Source organism: Crocuta crocuta, unplaced genomic scaffold (assembly GCF_008692635.1).
Source record: "Crocuta crocuta isolate KB4526 unplaced genomic scaffold, BGI_CrCroc_1.0 scaffold465, whole genome shotgun sequence".
NCBI lineage: Eukaryota > Metazoa > Chordata > Mammalia > Carnivora > Hyaenidae > Crocuta > Crocuta crocuta.
In genome coordinates, this window is record NW_027528912.1 from 1,084,611 (window position 1) to 1,106,265 (window position 21,655).

Below are 21,655 nucleotides of genomic sequence, written 5' to 3' on the forward strand. Positions count from 1 at the left end.
TGCTCCGTGGAGGGTGAGCTGAGAGCATGGCCAAGCAGGTTCACATCTGGTTATCTGTTTTCACAGGGTATATCATGTGTCCATTTGATAGGAAGAAACTGTTGACTCAAAACAGGCTATGTCGTTCACTAACTGCTGTGTGCCAACCCCGTCCCATGGAGGTCCACCCAAGCACAGCCCAGATGTGCCTCTGGGAATCTATCTAGACTTCTCTTCAGTTAATTCTGCTCCCTTACATGGATTATATGGGTTTTATCACATGGAGTATAAATGTCAACTTGTCCTACATATGTGTGAAGCTGGGCACGCACTGGACAATTAAATTAAGCTGACGGCCTGACATTAGCTAGGAAAAACACAGACTCAAAGGAGATGCTGTCAAGCACTAATCATTACTTGACTTTAATTTGAGTTCAGCTGGTCTGGATGAACATAGAGATATACTCAGTAATTCAAAGCAGTTGTGGAATTTGCAGGGTGGGGCCGATATCTTGCCGCTTACTAGATATAGGGGAATTTGCTGTTAGTGCTAACGAAGATGTCCCCTGCACAGAAGGCATCTACTGCCCCGTATGCATGTACGGAACCAAAGGCCAAGACAACTTAGCAATCGGCAAAACTCCTGCCCACTTGGGAAGAAATAATAAGGCAAGCAGACTGGTTGGAGCAACTGAAATGCATCAAGGACTGCTGGAATGGGTGGCGGTCCGCCTCAGCAGAGCCCCCCCCCCTCCCCGGGGACAGCACCCCACGGAATGGCGACAGCGGGCTCTAGATGGCAGTCTGAGAAAGATCGCAGTGAAGCTCATTATCAATTTTTATTTCCTACCATACACCAAATGTACACAGCACTGAACACAGTTTTGTTGCTTTGATGTAAGAAATATTAATCATTTGAAGAAACAGTATACAAAGAAGCTACTTCAAATAAAAAAAATGCATACATCATTGCCTTTCTGTTGTTTACAAAAGACCCAGTGTACAGTATCTATCATTAACGTCGTTGAAAGGAAAAAAAAATCAGTGCACGTTACAAAACACATCAAGTACAAAGGAGGCAAATAAATACAAACATACTCCACAAAACATTCTGTTCAAACTGCCAACACAAATAAATTAACCCGAAGTCATAGTAAATTATAGTAATAAATACATAGGTTGGTAAGAGATTTCTTTTAAATTAAATAAAATATATAACGAATGTGTGAAAATATTTAGCAAATTAAACTTTCGTCTTTGTAATAAGTGAACTCATTCGTATGCATCTATCAAGGACTGTATAGCAAAATGTTTGCAAGTACATTAATAGAAAACTTTGTTTGGTGTCCCATTTATAATAGACAGCACATATGGTAGCTCTTTTTCTTAAAATTGATTTTTTTAAATAAACACCATTCCTATCTAAGAACAGACATCTCATTTTCACTAAACTAAGATTCGAGGGTTCAAATGAACCCCAATCTGAAGATAAGCCCCACGTAGTACATAACAATGACCACAGTGTCAAGGGAGTGAAATTACTGTTGATATTACTTTTAACTTGTGCAGGTAACAGTAATAACAGTGGAATATATCGAGCCTGTGAGTGCCATCACATTCAATCTACATATCCATGAGGCTAATAAAAAATAAACACTTTTGTTATAGCACAGAAAATCAAGCCCACACTAAGTTCAAGTGTCCATTTACACGGAGGCACATTGCACACGAGGTGTGTGTGCACACCAAAAAGGCAGTTTAGCTGGTTGTCTATACCTTTTTCTTAAAAAAAATAAATATAAAAAAACCTTTGAAACAATGCTTAACTACTTTACAATCCCTGAAATAGACATTGCCTTTACTATAGCAACTACTAAACTCTGATCTGTCCAGAAATTCAAGATCGCGGGCTCAATTTCACGTGTGTGTGTGAGTGTGTGCACCTGCGGGTGTGAGTGTGTATACTTTGCAGGGCTTGTGGTCCTATGCAAAGGTTTGTATCAAATCGAAAGTTTTCCTGTTGCCTAAGGAGGGTAAGACAATGTTGCCAGTGTTCAAAGCAATTGCTCAGATCGGAGTAACGTTTTTTCATGCGTTACTATATTTTCCCATTCCTTTCTAGTCCACCCAGTAAGATAAATGCTATTTCAGGGGATATAGTATCTACAAAAATTTTCCATTTGGATGTGTTTGTATTTGCTAAGTACAAATCTACATCAGTATTGTCACTTGTATATTGTACCAACATATGGCGGGAAAGCCTGGCTGGTCACATCAAGTCTTGTTTCTCATCTTGAGATAAGAGTTGCCAACTATCTGATATGACTTGAAAAACAAACAGACAAATCTGCATCACTAAAAAAGCGTATGTTTCTTTAAAACATGTCAAATAAATAATTCATATTAACTCAAACCGTACAGCCAAGTCGAATACTTTGCTGATTGCTATATTTAATTATTGCTAACAAATTCTGAACAGGCTGTTTTTCAGTACACTGTGCGTCTGTGAGTGCGCATTTCCCACTAGTGGGCGCTCTTTATCTTTTTATTTCTTCCCCGCACCTTACGGCAAGCCCATTAACAAATCCCAAAGCCAGTGAAAGAGGAAAAGAAGTGTGCAAGAAAAATCAAACTGGACCATAGTGTAGTCCTTCGCTGAGGATCACCTTCTTACTCTTTTGTTTTCTCATTTAAACCCAGCAAGATACGTGGTTTGAGAAGAGCCTTTCTATTTAAATTCTATTGGAAAATAAATTAATAAACACACTTGTAAAAATATGGCAGACTTCAAAATGCAGTGAAAAGATAAAAAACTCTTTGATTAGAAATAAATAAAATATAAAAATGTCACATTTATTTTACATATACTTTACAAAAAAAAAAACCCAACCAACCCAAAAGAGTGCAATGAAGAAATAAAATAAAAACATATGAAAATAAATAAGATCTAATATTTGACTGCATTGCTTTTAATCCAAAGAGTCTATCATAGTTTTCTTTCCTTTTTATGTCAGCTGGGGGAGGGGGGATTAGTGCAATTTTGCAATTGGAAATGCAGTGCGGCCACCCCCGTGCCTTTGTGGCACAGGAGCCCCTTCCAGATCCGTCTGTGTTACTGCTGTTTGTGATTTCCGTTGCCCGGCAGCGCTGTGGTCCTACACGTGGATGCCCTTCACTGCCTGTTTGATACTTTCCAGCAGAGCTTTGCATTCCGGGGAAGAGTCCCGTTCCAGATTGCTGTACATGTCTGTCAGGGTATTTACATAGGCTTCAAAATTCTGCTCGCTGATAGGTCCCTGAAGGAAGATAAAACACATTGAACGGATCAGAGTGATCCAGGCTGGGACCCAAGGAGGACCAAGTAACTCAGAGAGCATCAGTGGCCCCAGAGTCTGGGAGGGAAGGTAAGGACCCTCAGGGGCGTGGGGGTTTGCCGAGATGGAGAGACATGGAGTATGTCGGGGTTCATCTGTTCAGCCTCGACCCCATGAATGGACTTGTGTGATGGACTGTACGGTAGTTTGTGGTCAATTTGGAGCCACATGGGGTCGATGTCTAGCTACTGGGCTGGACCCCTCAAAGCTGCACTACTTCTCTTGAGAGACAACCTCGGCTTCTACAGCATGCGCTCAGCACGGCAGAGACACCCTGTTGGCAGAAGGTCAATGTCCAAGGGGCTGCGGAGAAATGCTTTAATTGAACCAGGCAGTCCCTTTGCCGGTGCGGGGCTGGAATTCAGGGCTGCTAAGATCTGAGCAAGCTGCTCCCAAACCGGGTGGAAATTTTTTCCTTTTTCATCCTCAGACACTTTTTTTGGTCCATTTTTCCCTTATGCCATCACTGTCATATACTTTTTTATTTCTCTGTCTCTTTTCTAGGTAGCGTATCAGATTCACAAAGTCAGGATCTGCTTGTCCCTTATCCTTTTTGTGTGTTTTGGAAGCTCCTTTGCCTAATGTGCTGCTTGAGACAGTGGTCACTTGATACACGTATGCCTCATGTGTGCCTGGAGGGCAATGGATGACACAGAGGGAAGGCCACTAACCACTGCCTGGTGCCTCCGTTTCCCCACGTTTTTGAAAATGTGTGACATGTGCTTTACTGGCATCACAAAATGCTTGGAGGAAAGGACTTTTAAAAGGTCTAAATATGGGGCACCTTGGTGGCTCAGTCCAGTAAGCATCCTACTTCGGCTCAGGTCATGATCTCACAGCTCATGAGTTTGAGGCCCAAGCTGGCCTCTGTGCTGACAGCTCAGAGCCTGGAGCCTGCTTCAGATTCTGTGTCTCCCTCTCTCTCTGACCCTCCCCCGCTCACACTTTTTCTCTCTCTCAAAAATAAGTAAAACATAAAAAATCGTTTAAATACTATAGATAGAAAGGATATTATTATTTTTGCTGCTATTTAGAAAGTAGGCTTGCTAAATCGGAAGCTTATTTTGTTGTGGTGAACAAAGTACTGATTGATTGATTGATTGATTTTTATGTAATTCATTGTCAAGTTGGCTAACATACAATGTATACAGTGTGCTCTTGGCTTCAGAAATAGATTCCCGTGATTCATCACTTCCATACAACACCCAGTGCTCATCCCAACAAGTGCTCTCCTCNTCTGTTACTTTTTTTTTTTTTTCTTTCCTTTCCCCCATGGTCTTCTGTTAAGTTTCCCAACTTCCACGTATGAGTGAAAACATCTCATATCTGTCTTTCTCTGACGGCCTTATTTCAGCAAAGTGCTGATTTAAATTATGAATGTTATCTAACAACAGTTTCATGTCCTCTTTTAGTTTGCCCTGTGTGTCCTGTGGTTCTGGGAGAGTTTGTAACTAAGACCCTGGCACAGGGTGGGTAAAGGCCACATGGTAAAGCTGAGCTCACCTGGCTCTGGACACATGATCAAATTACACGAACTCTCTGAACTCTGATTTCTTCAGCTACAGAATGGGAATGGGGAGGCTCGGTCTTTGGGGTGTGTGTGTGCGTGTGTGTGTGAACATTTAGTATAACCAGCCCTAAATCTCACCACTACAATGCCTTGTAGACAGCTACACGGGGTTCATGTTCCCTTGTACGGTAATGATTATATTTATGACACTTGTGAAGAAAAAAATATTGAATACAAATTTCAAGTATGAATTAAACAAACGTTCATAAATAATATTATAATAATATCTAATAATTTACCTTAATATTTGGACATCAATAATTTATTTTCCTTTGTGTTCTTTATTATTATATTATTGATTTTTTTAATTGTCAGAGACACATTTGGAATTGAGGCTGGAAAGTTGGCTAAATTGAAGGATTTATTGCTTTCAGGAAACCCAATCATCTTTTGTCATTAAATTGCTGCTTCTTTAAATCATTCTATACATAAAATTTGCAGCTTTAAAAAACTTGTTCTAAAAATGCACACATTCATGAAATTAAAAGCATTTGACAATGCAGCCCTTCTTCCAAATGGGTGTTATATTTATGAAAATGTGATAGAAACTAGTTATCTACGATTTAAATAGCGACCAAAACTCAAATACATATTTAGATTTTGAAACGATGCTTTGCTCACTTTTTTATTTCATAGAAGAACTTAAGTATGTTCTTCATACGTAGTAGGAAGAAAAAAAACAGCAAGTTAATTTTTTTTTTTTTTTTACAGTTCTTGAGTTGGGTGGATGGCATAAGCTTTCCATATGGACACAAACTTTTAATGAGGGAGCCCTGGCCTCCGACATTCATCTTACATGATAAAGCGAGATTTAAATAACCCCTCCCCTTTAAATGACTCTGACAAGATAAAAAACTCTTGGCCTTAAGGTAACTTGGCTGGGTCATGGTCATGGTGGGGGAGCGGGGGAGAGGTTGTTGCCAACGGGCCGTGGTGCAGCTTGGGTCGGAGGCCGCGGACCTGACCGGCAGCCCTGGTGGCGACTGCGCGCAGGCGCGGCAGGGGAGCAGCCTCGGACTTACCATCTGTGGGAGCTGGATGTCCGCAAGGCTGGAGATGAGAGCTTGGCTGAGGCCCGCCAGCTCCTTCAGCAGGCTTTCATTGTTCTGCTCTATGAGCTTGTTCTCCTCCTCTATTGTCTTCAGGTTGCTCTCCATCGATGTGATCTGAAATGGAAACGACTTGGGACTGTGAGCGGCTGATCTGGACCAGTATCAAAGGTGTCCCTAAGGAGGAGAGGCACCTGCTGAACCTAACTGCCATGGAATGCGTGCCCTGCAACTTTTCCTCGTAAAACCACAACCCATCCTGTTGCTCTAAGTTTGGGGATCACATTCCCAGGCTTATAGCTTTCTCCCAGGTATCTCCCAGGAGTTCCAAATTCTGCATCTTCACGTGGCTGTCTGGTGGCCGTCCCCAGATGCTCCTCCAAAACCTGCTCCACACCCAGTCCTCACCTACCCACATGGTAGCAACGTGACATCGCTCTGACCTTTGAGGTGTCCCTGAAGGCTCTCTGTCTTTCCCACGTCACACCCACTGGGCTCCTCCTTCACAATATCCAAGCTGGACACTGTCCCCACCTGCACTGCCCACCCCCCCGGTCCAGCCACCGGAGGGACTGTGGAGGCCTTCCCATGGGCAGCCCTGCCCATCTTCAACAGTTACCAATCCAAGTCTCTTCAGATGTGAGTCAGACTATAGAGCAAACACGATTGATACATTGGTTGATATTGACTCAAAACCCCATAATGGCTCTGCATTAAAACCCAAGCTCTTTAAATGGGCCTGGGATGCTGCATGGGTCACCTCTCCTGGGATTCCCCCCTTGATCACTCACTTGCATGTGCTCACTTTGCTATTTCTCAGAACTATGGGCCTTCTCACGACTTAGGGTTTTTGCACTTGTGGTTCTTATGGGTTGAATCGCTCTGCCCCCACACCTGTTTGACGACCTCCCTCAGCCTCTTAGGTCTTTTCCAACATGTTTCTTTCTTTCCAAGGCCCAGATAGGAATCTGGCCGCTTCTTCCTGTCCCCTTGTCTCACACAATGTAATTTGTCTTTCATGATTTTTTTTGTTATTATCTATCTCCCCCTTCTAGACTGTAAGCTTGCTGGGGTCAGAGGTGTTTGCTCTCTTCACGAATGGTTCTCAAGAGGAGTCCCCATGATATGCAAATCAATGCAGTGAGCTCTTTTGTACACCTGCTTGCTAGAAAGATTATAACCCTGATCACGGTGGGTAAGGAAACCAAGCCTGCATTTCAGACGGACTGAAATGTTCTATCTTAGGCTGCTGTGAATGAGGACTTCTGAGAGTCAGTAACCAGAGAGGTCCCCAAACCCTGTGTTTCAGGAGGGCACAGAAGGGGGAAGGAAACTTCTGCCCAGGCTTTGTCTCATTATTCTTATCTCCCTGCCTTGCTGCAATACAGTCATTATTCGTGTTTGTTTTTTTTTTTTTAAATCATGGAAGGAAATTCTAATTTCCATTTGGATACATGTAGTCAGGGGAAGGTGCAGACATTACACAGGACAATACGGAACTGAGAAATTGCTTGGGTTTTTCAATAAAGAATCTGTCCAGGAAAATCTCCAAAAAGACCCGTTTCTAACAGACACACGTGGAGAGGTGTTCCAGAAAACAGTAATTGTGGAAAGTTGCTCTGTTTTATTTGAGTTTTGAATAAAACTAAGTATTCTCGTATCTGTTCGTGACAATTTTTCTAAAGCTCCACACGACTTTAATTATTGGATAATCAAGTTTATTTGCTTCCAAATCCTTTAAAGCACACCAGATAAACACAGGAGTAGCTTTCCCTCCAGCTACCACACCAATGGTGGCCCAGGGGGATCTACATGCCCATCAAGCTTTACAATGATGATGTCACCGAGACATGCTCAGTATACTCATAGCAAGATAACAGTTTATCTTTTATCACAGGTTTAGCAGTTCATTGTTTTGCCCCCACTTGTGGTCATGATCACTTTAAAGATAATGAATAGCTTTCTGTTGTTTTGTTGTTTTTACCTGCGTTTGGAGTTTCATCATATCTGCTTCAATTTTAAGGTTGGACTCATTCAGTTCCTTTATTTCTTCATCCAAATGCCGAATTTCTTCATCACTCTCTATACCTATGAAAAGTCAGACCTTCTGAGTGCAAACGGAAATGTGACATAGTGACAACAGGAGTCATTTTATGTTCAGTTTGTTGGTTTGCTAAGGGAAAATGAGAGGTTAATTTCGAATGCTGAATTTTTACCCTAACCAGTAGCCAAGATTCTAAAAGAGTGTGATAAAGATGTGCAAGATGAAATGTCTTTGTAAGATGAGGAAGTAGAAATGTACTTTTCTACACTTAATGTAGCACCGGTAAGTTCCAGGTATGATGCTAGACTGCAAATAATTTCTCATGTAAGCTTCAGTGCAAGCGATGGGGTATGTTCCATTATACCCTGGTCGCATATGAAGACACTAAGTCCTAGCAAGGCTAAATGAGGCCACGCTCATCACTGACAGAGGCTGCCTAACCTGCTTGTGTCCACACTGACAGGCAGAGTGGGGAACAAATCACAAAGCCCATGCATCCTCTCATATACAATGATGCTCAAACAGCGCGTGAATTATGCTGATTATTATATATTTATTACCTGTGTGGGACCTGAGAACCATCACTGCTGGCAGGAGGCTTAGAGACCAGAGACATGGAATTCAGGTTCCCTACCTGGAGCTGGATAAAGATCAAGGCAATCTAAGAGAAGGACCATGGGCTTTGGAGTTGGAATGCTGGCCTTGACTCTTGCTCTCAAATCTGTACAACTTACAAAAGTTCTCTGTGCCCCGGTTTCCTCATCAACCAAATAAGCATAAAATCTATGCTGTGAGAATCAATGCAAGAAATTTTAAAGTGCTGAACGTATAGCAGATTCTCAACAAATGGGGGTTATTTCCTATTGCTATTTTATAGAAGGAATATGAGTGTATTTTAAGTGTTTTTAAAAGCTGGGAACAGTAGCTCATATTAAAGAAGCAGGTAAGTAAGGTAATTTTAACAGTCCTGATAATGAGTCTAAGCCAAAGAGATGACAGTTAAGAGGGATACATATGTAGGGGCGCCTGGGTGGCTCAGTCAGTAAGCATCTGACTTCTGCCCAAGTCATGATCTCACAGTTGGTGGGTTCACACCCTGCATCGGGCTCTGTGCTGACAGCTCAGAGCCTGGAGCCTGCTTCAGATTCTGTCTCTGTCTCTCTCTGCCCCTCCCCTGTTCATTCTCTCCCTTCTTCCCTCTCTCTCTCCCCTTTTCTCAAGAATAAATAAACATTAAAAAGGAAAGAGGGATACATGTAAACTTCTGCATTTGGAATTACTAAGATTGAACTCATGAAAGCAAGGACGAGCAAACTGACAATTTGTGTGAGAGACTTCTAGCCTCTTACACTGTCCTGGGGTTACTACACTGGAAAACAGTTCATTGTCCCCCTGAAGGTGAACTTCATGTGCTCTGTGACCCAGCAATTCTATTCCGAGGTGCACGCCTGAGGCAAATGGCTGCACACGTGTGGCATGCACAAGATATATGTGACACATTCACAAAAGCCCAACCTGGTAACACACCACATGCCCACCAAAAACAACATGAACAACTCTTACCAATACGATATTTTAAAGAAAAGCCCATAAGCCCTGAAAGTTTCCATAAAGCATGATAAAACAGGTGGCTGTTTTGTGGGCACTTATTGCCTTATTACAAGTAATTAAGTACCTAAATAAAAATAGGCCATGCATGCACCAACGAAGAGAGTAGGTCGCAGGATTGATTTAAGGCTAGGCTCTGAGATTCAACGGAGAAGAGAAGCAAGCCAACCACTACGATCTAGACAGTTTAGACCACTTTGAATATGAGTCAGCAGTGTGACACAGCTCCTACAAAAACAATAAAGCATTACCCAGGACAACACTGATAGCTTTATAATAGCCAGGACACAGGACTCAGGATGTATTCTGAGCTGGCTGGCTGCATCTGCGGACTTGTACTGCACTCGGAGCACCAAGCTTTACTGGCTGTTGTCCTAGACAGGATCTTCTCTCACACAACTTGTTCTCATCTGTGTGAGGAGCTGTCCGTGGCTTCTACTCCCTTCACTGTCAACGGTGTTGCTGCGTTCTTATCATGAAGGTTCACAGGAAGTACTTTCTTCATGCACTCAGTTCCAGAGAGAGTGTTGTTCCAAATCTACTTACTGAAAGTGTGATTCCCATAGTGATTATATTACCCTTTTTCTTCTAAAAAGCCTAAAGTCAAATCCGAGACCCCTTTTTACCCACTGCGGAGGGGCTTGCTCTGCACCCTCCTTCTAGTATCTTCAGGCCTGCTCCACCTTGCCTCCTCGTCTTTGATCTCCTTTGGTCTCGTTTCCTGAATTATTTTCTAAGTAGCTTTTTTTAAAATGTAGCCTCGCACTCCCTGTTATTTAAATATTGTTTGAAATAAGGTGACATGTAAATAAATAAATATTAAATTGTGCCCTTTTCACAGAAAATGCGCTAAGAGGCAGTTGAGAAGTGAGGAGTATTTCTAAAGAACAGTGAAGACATCTGGAGAAACATTTTTACTGAGCATCTAAATGTCAGAGAGAATGGCGAGCCTAGTCCCGAATCCCTAGCACTTTTATTCCTCCTCCACGGTCATATTGACCCCCTTTACCCTTAGTAGTGGCTGCAGGAGGAAAAGCAGGTCCCCAAGGGGCCACTTTAAGTAAGGCAACTGATGGCAGATGAAAGCCTCAGAAGGAAAAGAGGAAGCTCAAAAGCGTTTCCCTCCTTTGGGTATTGTGTATCTTCCTTTTAAAAAATCACACACAAGGGGAGCCTGGGTGGCTCAGTCGGTTAAGCATCTGACTTTGGCTCAGGTCATGATCTCATGGTTCGTGGGTTCAGCCCCACATCGAGCTCTGTGCTGACAGCTCAGAGCCTGGAGCCTGCTTCAGATTCTGTGTCTCCTTCTCTCTGCCCCTCTCCTGCTCACGCTCTGCCTTTCTCTCTCTCTCAAAAATACATCAACATTAAAACAATTTTTTTAATCACATACAAATTAAAAAGATTGAGGAATGCTTTTGAAGAAATAAAGTAACAACAATTACGCCATTCCAGTTATGTGCCAAATACATGATCAAATAAATCTCCAATGCAAACACGTTGTTTTGTCATTGTTCCCTGATGCTTTAGAATGACGTTCTAGGAAAACAGCATGTGGCTGAGATAATACTGATGAGAAATCTTGAGAAAAGCTCAAGAATCAAAGGAAAATTGAAGGATCCAAAGACAGAGCTCAGAAACTGCATCTATCAATTTTGATAAGGCATTGACACTAGGGACATATAGCTACAGATTTGGATACAAATTTAAATCATCCAGATTCACCATAAAAATATCATTCTGAGTGTGGAACAAAACTTGAGGATTCAAAGATAGATGCCCCAAATTGTATTTCTTAAAATTTGATGAAGACTTACACCAGGAGCACACACACACACACACACACACACACACACACGCATGCACACGCATGTGTACATGCATACTAGTGCAAAAGGTGTCGTTTTGAGCACTGGGGAACAAAAGTTCACCCAGTGTTTCCTAATCCCTTGAATAGCATTGGTTGGTTTTCCGTCGGAGAGCCTTACTAAGAAGGAAGGGAAAAACCCAAGAAATTATTTTTTTAGATGAAGTTACAGTTTTAGTTCAAATTCAAGGAAAGCTTCCTTCTCGTATGTGAAAATTGCACTTCCCAAATAGAGACTAATTTGGTATGAGGACACTGAGAGGACGTCCGGCTTAGACCTTGGTGGGGACGGTGGCCTTCAGCTCTGTGCTCTTACCTCCTGTTGCTTTGAGCTTGATGGTCATCAGTTCTTCAGAGACCTTGCCCTTTTTGATGGCTTGTGCATTTAGAGGACATCCAGATAAGCTGTGAACACGGAAATTATACCAATGTGTGAGACACGTATTATTTCTCCCTTTTCACATGTATTACTTCTTACAGAAATTAAAATTTTGTATTCCCACTTACTGTCTTTGCCTGCCTACTAATTACTTTATAATCCGCAGTCTCTTTGTAGAAATAACATGTAATATGTATGAAAATGAAAACAAAGGCCCTCAAATAATGTAATAATGTTTTGTGCTTTAGTCCTTTAAATCAAAATACAAATAGCTACTGCTGACAATTAATTTTTGATAATTAATTTTGTTAAAGTTACTATTCTGTATTCATAGTGCCTTTTGGGGGGTAGTTTTTCCTTTATTTTCTATAATGTAAAATAGTACATATGTACTACAAATAAGAATTGTTCCAAATTTGTCAAAATTCCATGAGTAATAAAGAGAATCTAGTTCTTCTTGTTTTTTATATGCTGTAGTATAATCTTTACAGAATGGCTCAAATTAACACAAATCCAAAATAATATGACCCCAAAATAATAAAAATAAACAGGTACATCATATACCATTTGGGCATGGAAATATTTCTAATTTATTCTCTAACTTTTAAAACATTAATTTTCATTTAAAAAAATCTCTACCCCAAAAGGAGACTAAAAGGAAACACTATAAATGTATTCAAAGGCGCCCCCTATGGGCAGTGTACATTCCTGCAGTGGGGTTTATCCCTTTTCCTTAATAACTACACTTGCGCTGTGCCTCCTTTCTTTAATGTCACCTGTTTTATTTAAATTGCACCAAAATGATAATGACAACATTGAACAAAACTTATGTCCTATAGTACATGCTATAACAACAATTTTTGTTGGTTTAAGCAACCATTAATTATTTTGCAATTTTGCTGTATTTTTAGAGGTATGATTTTTGAATAATATTAAAAATGATCACAACTGGCCACTTCAAATATTTCCCCCCCAGGTATTTGGTTACAATTCATATATGAAACAATCATTTTCGACCTGAACACTGGGACACTTGACAAAGTGAAAAAAATATATTTCTGAAGCAAAGCCCTTAATAAATGTTTGCTAAATGAATGTAGTTTTAAATGAATTCTAAGTCTTTTTATGTGAAGATTATATGAAATATAAAAATAATAGATATGTAATATTACATATAAAGAGAAGGCCATGTGGTTTGCTAAAATTTGCCAAGCTATGAAATATTTAGCATGGGAAAAGAAAATAATGAAAGAGCACAAACAGAACCACAAACTCGATTTTCCTGTTTTGTAAGCTTCTTGCTGTAAAGTGTGGCCTATAAGCTTCATTATCTTTCTTTTTTTTTTTTTTTTAAAGCTTGCACAAGTCTGTCTTATTTTATGTCACATGCTATGGTCTCAGAAAACTGTCATGAACAAGATTAATATTTAGTGGGTAAGGTGGACTTTGAAAGTGACCTGTAGTGTGTTAACTTGTGATGAAATGGTAATGGCCTTTAACAGCTCAGGAAAACTTCTCCGACTCTCTCCTCTAAAAATCGGCTTTGTTCCGACCACAGGGCAACAAATGTCCAGTTGTAGCAGTGGTGAGGAGAGTTAATGACGCATCCACAGCTATGTGACTTGGAACTAAAGCACATGGTAAGTTATGAAAGTGAGGACACGGTTGCAAAATATCACTGATAGTTTGCATTTTCCAATGTTGTTATATCTTCCAGGTGTAAAACAAATCTTAAATTGAAAAAATGGAATAGGAAAAGATGATCACCAGTTGTTTTCCCATTTGAGGGTGAACATGCCCTCCACGGGGTTTCCGCCTGTCAGGAAAGGCAGAGGCTAGTTGGGTGTCCTTGTCACGGTTTGGGCTCCGTATTGTAAAGGCAGGAAAAAAGGCAGGTCAAAATGGCTTTGACCCAATTTGTAATTCTGTCACATATCTTCATCTGCTTTGTTAAAGTGAAAGAGCGGATGATAAAATTTATGTGGACATTGCTGTTTATATTAAAACTCTGGGGGCGCTTGGGGGGCTTGGTTGGTTGAGCGTCTGATGTCAGCTCAGGTCATGATCTCACTGTTCATGAGTTCGAGCCTTGCATTGGGCTCTGTGCTGACAGCTCAGAGCCTGGACCCTGCTTCAGATTCTGTGTCTCCTTCTCTCTCTGCTCACATTCTGACTCTCAAAAATAAATATTAAAAAACTTTTTACAAAAAAACAACTCTTAAACAACATACAAAGTGATGGCATAGCACTAAAGGAGGCCATAGAAGTTCTTGCTCTAAAACTACAAACATCCATCCTGTGTGTGTGTGTGTGTGTGTGTCTGTGTGTCTGTGTGTCTGTGTCTCTGTGTTTTAATATAAAATCATTTGTCTTCTCAGACTGCTGTGTTTTTCAAAGTAGAAGTCTGTCAGTTAAGACTTAAAGCAAGATTTAAAAATAATTAGTCTGTAGATATTATGCTTATGTAAATGCATGGGCCAAATTGTTCTCGGACATCCTCTAAGGTAAATGTTGTAATCATTCCCGTTTAACAGAATGTTAGAATGAGAAAAATTACAGAATATACCTTAGAGAGCGGTTGGGAGAAAACCAAGTGCACGAGGCTCGCACTCAGGAAGATTCACTGAGCACCAAGGAGGCTCACAACAGGGGCTCTGCTGTCTGGCCACTCTCTGCAAGGGCAATTCCTGAACTTCCCTGTCCTCTTCTGTCAATGGGGGATAATTGCACTACCTCTGTAGCTCACAGGGTTTTGTAAAGGATTAAAGGAATAAAGAACGTAAGGTACTTAGGACAGTGCTCTCTACTGGTACAGAGCGTGCCCTGAATAGATGTTAGCTATTGTCAGCGAGCGGAGAGGGTACTGAATATCCTCAGGGATTTGAGGGTCAAAATACAGAATATATAACAGTGTATCATAGGTTAAAACGTGCTATTTCAGCATAAGTCATTCTTCCCTTAATGAATTATTAATGAATTATTGCATATATATATATATACAGATGTTAATATAATTTTTATGAAAGGGAAAGGAATCCGTCTGGGTCAAACACTATTATGTGCCAGGCTCCAAGCTAGCCGCTCTTTTTTTTATTAAATTATTCCATTAAATTCTATATATAGTAAAGAGAAGCATTCCACTTTAAAGAGAATACTCCAAAGTAAGTTCAGTGTCTTAAACCCTTTAAGTAGCAAGAGAACTTTCCAGTGAAAAACAGTGAAATATGAAATTATTCATTTGTCTAAACAATTATTTTCTTTCTGCTACAAAGTGATATCTTGGCATTAATACTGAAGCTTATATTTTTGACTCATAATTTTCTTTTTCTTGTTATGAAACGGGTTATATGTACATAGATACATACAATGTATATTTACGGTTTAAAGAATACTCTCAAGGTGAACACCTTTTACCTTCAAACGTGAAAATGACTTTGATACAATTGCCTCTCCTGTCCCCAGAGATAGCCGTTGCCTGTAGGTTAATGATGACCTAGCTTTCCAAAATGCAATTTTGCTACTTGTTTCTAACTTTTGAGAAACAGAAGCATGCCACACATATTCCCCAGCATTCTTCCCCACTCCACATTGTGTTCTAAAATTCACTCAGGCTTCACTTTCATTTTCACCATGCCTGGCAGCCCCCATATGCAGATCCCCCGTTTCCTTACGCACTTGACTGTCAGTGGGCATGGGCGTGGTTCCCAGTTTGGACTTTGTAGAGCGATGCTCCCATAGACACTCTCCAACGTGTCTCTGGGCTCCAGGGTGCAGGAGACTCTTTGAGGCGTCAGCCTCCCAGCTCAGTGTCTGGGTCGGTGGGTATGTGCATTTGTTCTTTTTCAACTTGATGTCCTGAAGTGACTGGCTCTTCCAGTGACTCTTCTACCTCTAGTGAGTGTCCCTGCTGCTTCCTATCCTCACCCAACCTTGTATCGTCATTTAAAACTTCATGATTTTCAAAGATAATTCTGTTGTTGCTGACCGAGGGCTGTGCTCACCATAGGACAGGATTAACATTTTCGTTATCGGTGTCAACACAGATATTACTGAGTCCATGATAAGAAAGTAGCACTACTTTGCAGGTAATATGCCATGAGGCACACCTGATTTGGGACGGTCATTCCCAAATATGAAGTAATGATTCAAACCCAGAACAATGTGCGCTGTTGTGAACACGACTGTGCATTTGAAAAATAAAAAAATTAAGCCACTTAAAACATTTAGGTTTTCTCGATAAGCAGATACGGCTATATGTCCACTCAGAACAACTATTCCTGGAAGGCTTAGTTTTCTGATACCATTGATATGTATCTTTCAAATCAAAGAAAATATAGAACACCCCAGCTTTCCTCAATTTGCATACCATTCATACACAAAGCATCACAGTTCACTAAAGCTGCATTGGATGTTAAATGTGCATCATGTACAGGGGGCCAGAAGACTAGAAGGGCCCTCCTTATTAGAGAAGTGTGTAGTGAATCTTCTAGGTCTTTTCTTCAGGTAGAATGTGAAGCAGAAAGCTGGATGAAGATCAGCATTCCCAACAAAGGACTCCATTGAAATCCACGACACCCAGTGATAAAGGAATTATGTCATTGTGAATATAGAAAGGGTTTTCTAAATCTCTTTCATCCTGTGATATACTTAGGAGACACTGTGTCATTCTCTTTCTGGCTGCTGGAGATGAGTCACATCCCCCCAGCAGCAAAATAACTACAATTTAGCCTGAAATTGAGCCAGTTCACAAGAGAGAGGGACATAAATATGTAAAGAGAAAGTTTACAATTACGCGACATAATAGAGTAAATATCACCACTTGAAATTGAAGCGGACCATTAAAAGACGAAACCATTAAAAAATAGCAGCCTAAGCAAATTTTAGAACACAAAAACCAATCGCAATTTCTACAGCCCTTGAAAACTATGTAGTAAATTTTCAGAAGCAGAGAAAATAGCATTTTTCATTCTTCAAAGTAGTCAAACATCTATCTGGCAAGACTCATTGCTACATCTGAAGTGCTATGATTAATGCACCCAAAAAAGGATTCCCCACTTCGACTCAAAGCCACTGAGAGCACACACCATCACGACAACAGCAACACAAGTCAGAAAACAAACGTTACCTTCTGTGGGTGACAAAAACGTTATTTACATGGCCCAGCCCGTTGCAGCCTGGTAAGGGACAGTGTGGCAGTTCTTGTTTGTTCAGTTTCCAGGAGAGGGGGGCCCCGTTGAGAGGATTCTCCTTCTGTCTCTTGGCAGCCAGGGGACAGCCAGAGGCTGTGCGGTGCGACGTGTATTTACCTGATATGTGACCTTGGCCATCACACCCTATCACAGGGCATCTGGAGAGACACAGCAGACATTACCAGCAGGACAACGGAAAACTCACACGAAGAACTGTAACCAGGTGAGTAAGGCAGCAGCGGCAATTCCATACTAAATAGATGGCAAGTGGTGAAATTAAGGAGTTTGGAAAATCCGCTAAGACCAGAAAGCTAGCATTGTATTAGCAGTCAGAGTGGTGCTCAGGCCCGGGCTGAGCAAGGTGCATGTAATCTTCACCACAGACCCATTGGACAGAGAGCATTATTATCCCAGTTTTTAGGTGGGAAAAGAAGACTTGTGGAGCTCAGGTAACTTGCCACCCAATTTACTAGAAGTGGGGTCAAGTTCACACCCACAGGCTTTAGGTCCAACTGCATGAGCCCTGCATTGGGCTGCCTCCAAATAAAGACCAAGGGTATAAAATGTTAACCACTATGCCCTACACTACATAACACCTTGCCCATAGAATGGGGATGGTGGTCTTTCAAATGTCCAAGTAATGCATTTAGAAATGTAGGGCAAGAAATTTACATTTATACATCTGCACCTACATATATTGTCCAAGACCTGATAGCCTATTTCTCAGAACAGGGAATTTAATTTAGATAAAATTGGGGGCGCCTGGGTGGCTCAGTTGGTTAAGCATTTGACTTCAGCTCAGGTCATGATCTCATGGTTCATGGGTTCCAGCCCTGTATTGGGCTCTGTGCTGGCAGCTCAGAGCCTGGAGCTGCTTCAGATTCTGTCTCTCCCTCTCTCTCTGCCCCTCCCTCACTCCTCCTCTGTCAATTACTCTCAAAATTAAATAAACATTTAAAAAATAATTTAGATAAAATTGTACTTTAATGAAAATTAAAGTTTTGGGGGGAAATACTGCCATATTTGTCATGTTACAGCACTTTTATTAGGCTGCTTTTCATTAAAAAATTTGGGAAAAGTATAAATTTTCTCTCCCTTTTGCATTATCAAAGAACTGCGGACACACAGCTAGGAATAAGACAATTTTCTTGAGCTTTTAAGCCCTCTGACTGCTTCTTCAAGAGTCCTTGCATTTCATAGGCTACCCNCCACTGTCACACTCACTTGAGTTCAGGGTCTTCTTTTTCTTCCTTCGTAGGAGTCATTTTGACACCACCCTTCCTGGCACGAGGGCAGCCGGACAAACTAAACACGGGCAGGACAGAAAACAAAACCAGACCACGTGATCTCACCGACCACTGCCGCAGGGCTCTGCTTTCCCTGCTGGAGGCTGGAAGTCGGGCTTACCTCCTGTGCGAGGCGTAGTTCCCAGTCACGTGCCCGGACCCGTCGCAACCCGGGGTGGGACACCTGGAAAACACGGGAACAGAGCGTCGGCGGCGTGGTTGTGGTGGGGGGAAGGGGATCATGACGCGTTCCAGTAGAACTACACAGAACGAGTTGCTTTTTGGGGGACTCTTTTTCTCCTTAAATATAACGAGTTGGGGCCAAGAATACATTTTTAAAGAATACGTTAAGAGGTATGAGATACTAGTGTGTGATGCTTAGCAGTGTACTAGTTGTTATCCTTTCTTTCTCTCTTCCTTTCTTTGACTTTATTTTGGGAGGACTCTGAAATTCGGCCCACAACCTAACTGCTGACCTTCTGTGTACATCATGCAAAGTTTTTCTTTTTCACTTCAGAAGAAAAGGTTTCCAGATTGTTTTTGCGCACAATTTATTTTCTTTGATTTGCTCCACTACCACGATAATCCATTAAATTCAGATGGGCAAGAGTGGTGTGTATGCCCTCCAGAGACTTGGCGCATTAATATAGTTGCCAAAGAACCTAAGTCGTTTGCACCTGGCCTGTTCTGCCTCATGGCCCAACTTAAATGTCCTTTTGGAAAGTCTACTAATAGCTATCACCGACAATCAACCCCTAAATTTGCAATGGGAAGGGGAAAAAGACGAAGGGGAATCTAAGTCTACTTGGAATGGTGAGTAGGAATAGGTTTCAAAACATACTTGAGAGTAAAAATTGATATAACTTCTCACCATTTGTTACCTTTTTAAAAATCCTCAATACTCAGAAAAACACAGAGGCCAAAATAAAATGTTTGCTTTTCTGAAGGTTGCTATACACATTATCATTGTTACTATTCCACTGTATGCTCACCCTGGTTCAAATTTCTACCCAAACAAGAGTTTGAAAATAATGATAATAAGTAACATGAGTACCGTTCCTTTTCTTAAATGCTAACCCACTGAACTTTCATGAAAATACCTTTATATCCAGCCCTGAGGCAGAACATAGAGTATAAACGCTTTTTTCCCCCAATGAAATTTAAAATCAGCATACATCTCGGCAAGCTGACCAGAGAAACCTGCTTTGTGTCTTTAACCAACCTTTTAAAGATAGAATTTCTATTCTATATTGTAGGAAAGGATTGATAGCTGGTCTTTTTCTATTAATAGTTCTAGGAAAATAGTGGTTTCCTAGCGTATTGCAATTATAGAAAACTCTGTGCAAATGACCCTGTTTTGGAATTCCACTTGAGCATCTAAACAAGAGGTCAATGAAATGTCTCTTTTTCTTTTTTGTATAGAACCCCCCCCCAAAGATGTTAGTTATCAGATGGCTGTGCAAAACATGTAAATACTGAATATTGCTATAGAACTTCTTGACCTACATGTTTCCAATATGTTTTCAACATTTTTTTTCTAGAAATAATGTTCAGAGGAAATACTTAAGAGAACCCATGATTATAATTAAGGCATGGAAACTTAGACATTTAGAACAACTGAGTAAGGCTGAATAAAAGTACTAAGTAAGATAAGTAAGTCTGATTATTTCTCTCTTTTCACTGGCACTTCTCTCTTTTCAATCTGTTAATTATTTCTCAACCTAAAGTTCTTACATTTCAGTCTAGAAAAATAGCAATCTATAGCATGATTTCCAGAATCTATACTGACACAATCAATTGACCTTTACATATTGAAAATGAGAAAAGTTGCATATTTCATAGTTTGCTTTACTATTTCTGGTACTAAAATTCACCAGTTTTATATCTGCTTAATATCACCTCTTCTTTCATAAATTTGTCTTTTGTAATTTTTAGAGAAAGAATTTTAAATAAGTTAGAGAATGGAAAGACTAACAAAATAAAGAAAATAAAATATCTGCAATTTTACTTGTGATTTCGACATCAAATATTTATTCGGCTATATGTACACATATTGTTTTATCACTAGACTCAGTAACATTCATTTTTCTTAAATTATTATTATTTGCAAATAAGTTTCATGCATTTCATTTAATGTTATTCCTTATCATTTTCTAAAGTTATGCCCTATTATATTTTTTTTTTTTTTATTTCTAGGAGAGAGAGAGAGAGAGACAGCGTGAGCAGGGGAGGGTCAGAGAGAGGGAGACACAGACTCTGAAACAGGCTCCAGGCTCCGAGCTGGCAGTCAGCACAGAGCCTGACGCAGGGCTCGAACCCACGAACCGCGAGATCATGGCCTAAGCGAAAGTCGGACGCCCAACCGACTAAGCCACCCAGGCGCCCCTGCCCTATTATATTTTTAAAGGGCATAATGTAGAGTATAACTTTTTATTATTCTATATATAATATAACAAGATGTGAAAATAAACAAATGAGAAATTTAGAATAAAAGAAGAGTAGGCAAAATAAACTCATTAAGTAGAAGTTAATAAACATGTGACTTTGAGATCCTATAGACTAGATTGAAATGGACCAAAATTGTGTTGAGCTCCCAAAAGTGAAAGAGAATCCTATGATTCAAAATTCCCATAAGGCAAAATATTATGCAGTTTACTTAGATGATAAAAGTGCTTTGCCACACCTTCGTAGGTCTCATTTAGTACATAAATTCTGAAATCAACAGAAAAAAGTATTATGTTTAATGATTACACTGTTACCTTAAAAAATATTATAAAAAATCCCCCAAACAAGCCAATTAATGAAATTAAATTATAGGGAGCTGGTTTTAGTCATTTGAACTTTTTAGTGAAAGAATGCATTGGTTATAGTCTCATCAGGCATGGTTTACTACCTGTTAGTAAAGACCCCCATAGGTCTTGAATGAGGAGAGACCTAACTCAGTGGATGAAAAGCAAGGAGACCATGTTCTGATACTTACTTAAGCTCCTGAGAGTTAGCAGCCATGAGAGATTTAAGAGTCTTGTCTGCTAAAGGACATCCAGACACACTAAAGAGGGAGGAGAGAAACAAAAATAAAACACACAACACTGAAATGAACAAATCCAACTAAAATGGCACCTTGCATTTGTGAATATGTGCTGAATTGACTGGTGACCGAGGACTGGGAAAAATACAATCAGGTTTGAATCTGGCTTTGCCACTCTAACCGGTCTGGGCTTGTGGGCACCTCAGTTATTTCTCACATACTCAGGTTTGCTATCAAATGAAGGGCTTTAACCCAGTGAGACTCTCCAACTCTAGAATTCAG

At 40.5% G+C, this 21,655-nt stretch overlaps 1 protein-coding gene across 2 annotated transcripts in view; it reads right to left on the reverse strand.

Moving 5' to 3' along the window:
- Nucleotides 1-805: 805 nt before the first annotated feature.
- ST18 (ST18 C2H2C-type zinc finger transcription factor) overlaps nt 806-21,655 on the reverse strand; it is a 110,030-nt gene continuing 89,180 nt past the window's right edge. For both annotated transcript variants that reach the window (XM_077757098.1, XM_077757097.1), the window contains 8 exons: nt 21,326-21,394; nt 18,467-18,529; nt 18,284-18,364; nt 16,996-17,217; nt 11,808-11,896; nt 7,957-8,060; nt 5,946-6,089; nt 806-3,275 (listed from right to left, as the gene is read on the reverse strand). In XM_077757098.1, coding sequence (XP_077613224.1) covers nt 3,135-3,275; nt 5,946-6,089; nt 7,957-8,060; nt 11,808-11,896; nt 16,996-17,217; nt 18,284-18,364; nt 18,467-18,529; nt 21,326-21,394 — 913 coding nt within the window. In that variant the 3' untranslated portion in view covers nt 806-3,134. The remainder of the gene's footprint in view (nt 3,276-5,945; nt 6,090-7,956; nt 8,061-11,807; nt 11,897-16,995; nt 17,218-18,283; nt 18,365-18,466; nt 18,530-21,325; nt 21,395-21,655) is intronic.